General features: G+C 41.5%; 2 protein-coding genes across 2 annotated transcripts; one reads left to right on the forward strand and one right to left on the reverse strand.

Moving 5' to 3' along the window:
• Positions 1–3,250: 3,250 nt before the first annotated feature.
• LOC106929459 (lysozyme C-like) lies at positions 3,251–4,898 on the reverse strand. The gene is made up of 4 exons (XM_015006421.2): positions 4,735–4,898; positions 3,978–4,136; positions 3,822–3,900; positions 3,251–3,748 (listed from the first exon to the last, which is right to left on the reverse strand). Exons 1-4 carry the CDS (start codon positions 4,871–4,873, stop codon positions 3,682–3,684), a joined length of 444 nt encoding a protein of 147 aa, XP_014861907.2. The 5' UTR covers positions 4,874–4,898; the 3' UTR covers positions 3,251–3,681.
• An 863-nt stretch (positions 4,899–5,761) lies between these two features.
• On the forward strand, positions 5,762–8,124 carry LOC106924580 (lysozyme C). Its single transcript, XM_014998372.2, has 4 exons — positions 5,762–6,044; positions 6,799–6,957; positions 7,747–7,825; positions 7,902–8,124. The coding sequence occupies exons 1-4, from the start codon at positions 5,906–5,908 to the stop codon at positions 7,981–7,983; spliced, it is 459 nt and encodes a 152-aa protein (XP_014853858.1). The 5' UTR covers positions 5,762–5,905; the 3' UTR covers positions 7,984–8,124.
• The last annotated feature ends 484 nt before the right edge of the window (positions 8,125–8,608 follow it).

Raw genomic sequence — 8,608 nt, forward strand, 5'->3', positions numbered from 1 at the left:
GAATGTACAGAGACAGAAACATTTCCATCAGAAGCCAGGACAACAGGAGCAGCTAACCCTCCTCCTCCTCCTCTTCCTCTTCCTCCTCCTCCTCCTCCTCCTCCTCCTCCTCCTCCTCCTCCTCCTCCTCCTCCTCTTCCTCCTCGTCCTCCTTGATATGGACGTCCAGCACCAGCCTGCTGACCCTGGAGGTTCTGCTGCCTCAGAGATACCAACCCTGAAATTAACAACCTGCCCTCCTCCTCCTCCTCTTCCTCCTCTTCCTCCTCCTCCTCTGCTCCGTTTTATCTCCCGCCTTTCATTCCTTCCTCCGCCCGTCATTCTCTCCTCTTCAACTCTTTGTCTTCTTCTCGTTCAGATGTTCTAACCTCTCTCTCCACCTCTTACTGGGTTTTTTCCTTCTTTCCTTGTCATGACGCCGCCCTGGAAATAACATTCCTGACATGATTCCAAATGAATATAAAATGTTTTGTTGCTCTCGTTTCTCCTCTTTCTGCTCATGCAGCTGTAAGGAACAAGGCAGCATTTCAACCAAACACCAAATATTCTCCTGTCTGAAATACCCAAAACCTTCATTTTACCATTTATTTATGTTTATCAATGTTTAAATATTAACTGTTAAAAAATGATATATTATCCAGTTTGTGACGCCAATTAAAGAGTTTTAATATAGTAGTAGAAATATTACTGGAACAATAATTACAGAACTCGCTGCACTAGAATTAAACGTTTACATAATAAAAGGATGATTTGATTTTTTTACAGTGTTCCAACTCTGGATTTCTTTTTTTTTTTCTTTATTTACATTATTGAGTTTGTTAAAAGGAATAAATGATTACCAAAAACCACAGAAACCTGAACATTTTCAGTAAAACTTTGGGGGGTTTAGATGTTTGTTATTTCTCCTGTTATTTTAAGGTAAAAACACTTTAATCATGTTTTTGCCACATTATGTTGATATATCAGAGGTTTAATTCTTAATATAACAGGTTTATGCTTTTATTTGGAGACAGAAGTGATAATAGCTGCAAACATGAATCATAGATTAAAACGTTGTGATGATAATAAGGTCACCAAATGGTTCATGTTTTAATATTCAGTTTTTCAGATCTATGAAACTCCTTTAACAGTTTATCTTTAGACAGCCAGAAGAATCTAAAACGTGGATATTTTCTCCATATTTCGTGTTTCTCCTGCGGTCCAACCAGAACCAACCGGAGCGGTTCGGTTCGGGCTGGAGGTGGACGGATCTTCAGGGAGCGTCTTCAATCAGAGGCAGCGCCGCATCAATCAACCTGCCTTCACACAGCAGAGCTCCGATTAGACAGGAAACACCTGGGAAAACAGGTGTGCACCGCCGAAATCCTTCCCCAGCGCCGCAGCTTTCAAGCTTCAGTGAATTTAAGGTGGACTGTTTGATTCAGCAGCCAATCAGCATGCAGCCAATCAGCATGCAGCCAATCAGCATGCAGCCAATCAGGATGCAGCCCATCAGCATGCAGCCAATCAGCATGCAGCCAATCAGCATGCAGCCAATCAGGATGCAGCCAATCAGCATGCAGCCAATCAGCATGCAGCCCATCAGCATGCAGCCAATCAGCATGCAGCCCATCAGCATGCAGCCAATCAGCATGCAGTCCATCAGCATGCAGCCAATCAGCATGCAGCCAATCAGCATGCAGTCCGAACGGAGGCAAAACCTTTTCTGACTCTGATGAAGATAAACCACCATCATTAAGGAACCTGGCATCGTGATTATCTGTTAAGAACAAAAGGTCCAAAGTTCTGACCAGAACCGGATCTACAGGCTCTGCTGGACCTGGACATCCTCCAGGCTCAACAAGATGGCAGCATGACGTAGTTTAGCCGAGCGACAAGAATCATTACCATTTGTTCTGCTAATGCTAACGCTACAGGGCTATAGCGCTACAGTGATGCATTCTGGGTACAGGTTAAAGGTACAGTAATTTGCTGAACCACGCTGCAGGTGGACAATGTGAGGAATGCAGGAATATTCTGGATGAATATGACAAACTTTTTCTATCAAAAGATTAAAAATGGCACAAATGGCTGTTTTATTTGGGATGCAGCAACCCGCAGATATTATGTTCATACTTTGTTCTCTACTGTCCAGGTTTTATTTTGTTACTGTAGTTTCAGACTTTAAATTATTGGGGGAACAAAAAACGAGAGGAAATAAAACTGCTGCACAAAGAGACTTCAAAATAAAAGCATAAGCATCTTGATAAAAGTCAAAAACCAAAACTTCAACACATGTTGAAATTTATCCAAAACAGCTAAGTAGGTTAGCTCTTTAGAATTTGTTTAAAATTTGTTTAGAGGCAGCTAAGTGAGCTAAATGTTTAGCAATGCTAAAGCAGCAAGCTAACAGTTTGTTTTGCTATCAGCACATTAGCAGTAGCATGTTCACCACAGTTTATAAATAGCTTCCTTGTTCTCATTAGCTTAAACATCAGAAATGTTAATGTAGGCTAAAAGTTTTTAAAAAGTATAGCATATTTAAAATACTCCTAAAAGTAAATTTTTCAACAAAGTTACTCGAGTAACTAGTTACCACCAAGCTTTGGTAGCTTTGGTAGCTTTGGTAGCTCCTGCTGTTCCTCCAAACAGTAAAATGAGTCGTTGGGTCGGTTAAAGTATCGCTCTGCATCGAACCGGCCCTCAGCTCCTCCATCACTGTTTCCAGAACCTCCTCCGGCTCCGGCCCGCACATGGCCCGCATGGATCCATGTGTCTGCAGATGAATTGATCCGGCTGCCTCCTCTCAGCCCGTTGATTAATGGCGTCGTGCGGCGCAGCTTCAGGAGACGGAGCCTGGCTGAGGAGTTCAGGAACTCCATGATGAGCGCGATGACACGGAGAGACGGGCAGCTGCTGCTGGAACCAGGAATGAAACCAGACAGAGACACGACCAGGCTCTAACTGGTGCGGTGAACTGACTCCTGAAGCCTTCTGATTGGACAACAGCAGCGATACATCAGCAGGTTTTACTCTGCAGATGAAACAAAGCTGCAATGCAGCCGAACCGGATCAATATCAAGTATCAGCAGGAGCTTATAACGATCAATGATCAGTTCAGATAACAGGATGGATGGATGACTGATGGATTCATTTACCCATTCATTTTTCTATTATTTTAAATTAATTCATTCATTTTATTTTCATTTCCTTCATAAATCCCTGACTGGTTCAACCAGTGTTAGCTTAATGAGAGATCACCAATCCAACATCATGCAAACTCCAGTTTATTAAATTAATTTAAACTTATTTAAATTCATGTTTAATAACAAACCAGACATGGATCTGGAAATGATAAACGTGAAATTTCCTCTGATTTTGTGGCTTTTACCGCATCGTTCCTGTGAACCTTTATGAATCGACTGTAAAGAAAATCTGAGCTGGAGAAAGAAAGAAATGGCTTCAGGTTGATTTTCTAGTATTGAATAAAAAATAATGGGACAGAAAAAGATCACAATTTCTGCCTGATGGGTCAGGATGTGTTGAATTTCACAGAAGGTCTTGAGTGGTCAGTGAATGCAGCATCAGACCAGGGAGGAAGAGGCTGAGGTACCTCTGGATCAGGGGTGCACTTAGTTTTATTTAACCAGGACTGGATCTGTGAAAGTGATGTTTCTGGTCCATCCGGTCTTCAGGTCCAGGTTAGAGTCTGCAGCCACTCAGGTAGCTGCTCAGGTCTCGGTTCTGACAGTGAGTAGTCCAGGCCACCCTGAAACCAAACACACTGTTACCAGCGACGGTCCAATCAAAGTAAAGCAGTCTCACTGCACCACATGACCCACCATGCCCTGATGCCGTTGGGGTCCCTGACGACCCGTTTGGCGCAGGTGATCGCCGTGGTCACATCGTCCGTCTGGAGTTCTGTGGGAAGATTCAAAAACTGGAACTTCGGGTTTCCAGGAGAACTCCCAAAGTAAACATGAGGATTCAACGCTTACGGCTGCAGTTGATGCCGCATCCGTTGGATCTGGAGACTCCGCCGTCTCTGCACCAGTACTTGCTGTTGATCTGGAAGATGCCGTAGTCGGTGGAGCCGTCTGTGTTACGGTTGGTGGCTCTGGTGTTGAAATGTGACTCGTGTTGGGTCAGACAAACCCCTACAGACAATCAGGAAACACCAGACTGAGCATCTGCTGGGTAAAGACTATACACTGGATAGAAAAGTCATCCATCTCCCTTCAAGGTTACGAAGGAACTGGAGTCTATCGCCAAAGATCGTTGAGCAAGGGACGATGTCTAGAGTGGAAACTCTCAAGAAAAGCAACATCTACCACTGACAACGAGCTGAACACGACCTGGAGGCGACTAGACGTCCAGGAAACCAGGAAATGCAAAGGGAGAACATGGAAACTCCATCCAGAAAAATCCTGGACCTTCTCACTTTAGGGTCTGTAGGTTCAGTTGTTGGTGACTCTTTGGACTGAACTGACCAGACAGCAGCAGCTGATCCAACAAAAGAGACCCAAACCAACCCATCTACATCATTCTTAAACATTAATCACATTAAGAATGAACCATTTTCCAAGTGGAACCAATCAGAGATGGATGCTGATGTTGGCGTCTCTGAAAACCAGGAAATGATTCATAAAAGGACTGAAGATGAAGGAAAACAAATGTTTTACACCCCAACAAGCAGCTTTATTAAAGGTACATCTGACTCCCACTGCAGCTAACAGCTGATGGTTCTGTACTTACAGTCGGCCAGGCTGATGCCGCGGTAACCGTCCATGCCACTGGCCTTCAAGGTGCGCGCCCAGGCACAGCGCTCAAAGACTTTAGCGTTGGCCACAGCCACCAGCAGCAGCAGCAGCAGCAGGGTCTTCGTCATCTTCATCCTCTGGTCCGAATGTTTTCTCTCCTGGTTTCCAGTCGATGTGCTCACCTTGAAGGTCTGTGGCGGCTTTAGCTGCTTCCTAATCTGATTGAAAGTCGTCCAAATTCAACAAGGAGCAGAGAAACATGACGCTCTGATTTGGTCCCAGTTTCACTCTGTACTCCTGAATTTGAACTTTGTATGTTTTTCAGTGTGGAAATAGATCAAAGTCCAACAAACTGCAACATTGTGCAAGAAAATGAACCAAATGTTTTTGGTCTCAAAGTGTTTTGAACAAAATCCCAGTTTGCTGCCAGACTGGTTCGACTGGATCACCAAGTATTGAGCTATGGCAGCCTGTTAGGGCCACTGTACATAGAAAAAAGAAGTACATTTCTATTTAAAAAAAAACAACTAATTTTTACAAAAAAATAAGACATTTCTGAGTAAACTTACTAGAAAACACACTTACTACAATTTTTAGATTAGTCTCTGAAATTTTCTAAAAAAAAAAAATCAGAGTTTGAACAAATTTTCTAGATTAATCTCTGAAATCTTATACAAAATCGTGAAAATTTCTGAGTTTGAAAAGTCAAAAATGTTCTAGGAAAAAAATAAACATTTTTAGGTGAAAAATCTCAGAATTATTAAATATAGACATTTTTTAGTTTGAAAAGTAAAAAATCTCAGAAATATCAAGATGAAACCAATAGAAGAACCTGGAAATGTCCAGGCCTTAAACTGTGACTTTTCCAGCTTCATTTTAGTGATTTTCCCAGAAAATCTCCATAAGAAAGAGAATAGATCATTTTGGAGGTAGAGCTGCGTTTTACATTCTATTCTGTCCGGTTCTATGGCGGTGGTTTCCTCTGACAGGAAGTCATCTGCTGAAAAACCAGAACCAGAAACACAAAGCAGAACCAAACCGGCTTTTAGGGAAGTTGTCTGATTTTCTGTTGGTCGTATTGAAAGTTGCCCGCAGTGCCGCTGCAGGAACCGCAGAGTTTCCTTCTGTTTCTGCAGCAACAGGTCGAGTCGAGCCGAGACGAAGCCATGAAGGTTCTGGTGGTTCCGGCGGTTCTGCTGCTGGCGGCGGTTCTGGTGGACGGCAGAGTGTTTGAGCGGTGCCAGTGGGCCCGAACCATGAAGAGCAACGGGATGGACGGATACCGGGACATCAGCCTGGCCAACTGTAAGCCGGACAGAGACTGATTATTGATTATTACCCATATTATCCATAAACCACATTTTGACCAACAGGACAGTTTTCTGGTTTCAAACCAGATCAGAAAACCGGATCATTTCTGGCTTCCTCCAGGTTTTATAATTAAATACTTTAAAATAAACTAATCAGACTGAAACATTTTAAAAATCTAATATTTACCTAAAATGATATAGATCTATGATCTACTTAGAGGAGAAAATAAGAAATAATCACAGTAAATTAAATTACTGCTGCCACAGTTATTGGCACAATTATAAATATTTGGCTAAATATTTATATGGAGGCTAAATACTTAACAGCTATATATTTAGTTTATTTAGATCTGATCAAAATATGTAGTTTGAATATTTACTTAAACTAAATATTTCAATCTAAGTATTTATACTAAATATTTAGCCCAGTGGATAGATAAATACTTAACCTTAATCTAACTATTGAGCTCAGAGAAAATAATTTGCCTGGTATAAATGAAACTGTGACATTTATAAATGAATAACAGAGGAAATGTGACATTGACCCTTTAATGACTAAATAACCCAAATTATTGCTGTTAACTTTACAAATGGCCGCTTCCCATAAAGAGGCTTTGTGGAAAACACCAACATGGTGCCAGAGGACGACAGGCTGCGATCTCTAACTGTTGGATGCTTCGGTAACCGCCTGCTGACCCTCTGCTGGCCGTCCAGCTGGAGTTTAAACAGGAAACTGGTTTTGTCTTCAGGGATGTGTCTGACTTACTGGGAGTCAGGATACAACACTTTGGCTGTCAACCACAACCGGGACAAATCCACCGACTACGGCATCTTCCAGATCAACAGCCGCTGGTGGTGCAACGACACCCAGATCAGAACCGCCAACGGATGTCACATCATGTGTGAACGTAGGTCAAGAACCTCCAGCTTTAAAACCAACACAACAATCCTCAACACGAAGCAAAATATGTGGAAAATACTCAAACATGGCCACACATTTATCTGTAATCAGCTAGACCAGGCTAATGTGTAGCTTAGCTTAGCTTATATGAAGCCACTAACTGAACAGTTAGGAGTTAACTAACCCTGAAGTGCTAATCATGAAACATTAGCTCTGCTAATATGCTATACCAACATGGTATTTAGCAGAAGCTAACTCTAAAGTGCTATATTAACACAGGATTTATTGGAAGCTAATGCTAAAGTGCAAGCTTCAATTGATATTCTATCTGCTCTTGAAAAACTACAACTTTCAAACACCAATTTAATTTCAACATAATTTCCATGTTCCATAAAGTGCTTAGATATTCTATTTATGTTTCTATTTTGTTCTCTACTGTCTGTGTTTTGTTTTGTTCCTGTTTCTGGTTTTAAATAAAGTTACTGGGGAAAAAGAGAATGTGAGGACAGGAAACATAACAGACTTCAAAATAAGAGCATGAATATAAACTACTGGAAGAAATCTTAAATTCTTACAGATGCCAAACTTTATTCAACTGAAAGTTTACAAAACAGCTAACTACATTAGCTCTTGATAATTTATTCAGAACAATTAATTTAGGGGAAGTTAAGTGCGCTAAATGTTAGCAAAGTTAGCAAAAGCACTAATTAAAAGATTAACTAGCACCAACTGGCTTGGCAGGTTTTTAATGTTTTCTTTCTGTGTCGGAGTAAACGAGGCGTTTTTTCTGCACCAGAGCTGCTGAGTGACGATGTGGGCGTGGCCATCAGCTGTGCCAAGCGCGTCGTCAGGGACCCCCAGGGCATCGCGGCCTGGTGAGGTCACGTGACCAGCCTCGGCTGATCTGCTGTTTAAAAAGCTCTGATGACGTTTTCCTCTGTCTGGCTGCAGGGTGGGCTGGCGGATGCACTGTAAAAACCAAGACGTGAGTAAATATTTGCAGGGATGCGGCCTGGATTCTTCATTTCTTTAAACCAGGAAGAAGAAACTCGGATCAAAATGAAAACTTCATGAAAGCTGATTAAATCTGTTCAGAATTAGACGATGCAATCAGAAGATGTGGCAAAGTTCTGCTCAGTTTCAGTTCAAATTAAAAAGTTGATTTTTGACCTGATGTCTTTGTGTTGTTTTAATTGTCTGAGGCCCAGATGCTGTATTTCAGCTTTGCATTAAGAATTTATTTTGTTCCTGTTTAGCTTCAAATCACCAGCATTTGTCTGTTTTCTTCTAGTTCAGCTTTTGAATTTCCTTCCTCAGAAACAGTTCTGTTTACTAAAATCTTCCTGGTTTGTTCGCACTTTTGGTGCTATTTTTGTTATACATGTACTTTCATCATCAGCGTAGAACTGTACAGTGGCTGGAGTTAATGCTTGTAATTATCCTGTAAAACCCTGAAAGCTATTAAGGGATGCTAAATGTTTGCAAACCAGAGTTTGTGCCTTTTTCTATTTCCAGAACGACATGCAATAACGATGAGAGCTTAAATCAGATCAATGGAGAAAATCTTCTGCAGTAATATGTATGATCATGTGTTTAAAAGCTACAGTCAAAATGCTTTGGTTACTTACAGACTAATGCTATTAGTGTGGACCTGCTGA

This window comes from Poecilia mexicana, unplaced genomic scaffold, assembly GCF_051168715.1.
Source record: "Poecilia mexicana isolate PSO_F unplaced genomic scaffold, ASM5116871v1 scaffold_12, whole genome shotgun sequence".
Taxonomy (NCBI): Eukaryota; Metazoa; Chordata; class Actinopteri; order Cyprinodontiformes; family Poeciliidae; genus Poecilia; species Poecilia mexicana.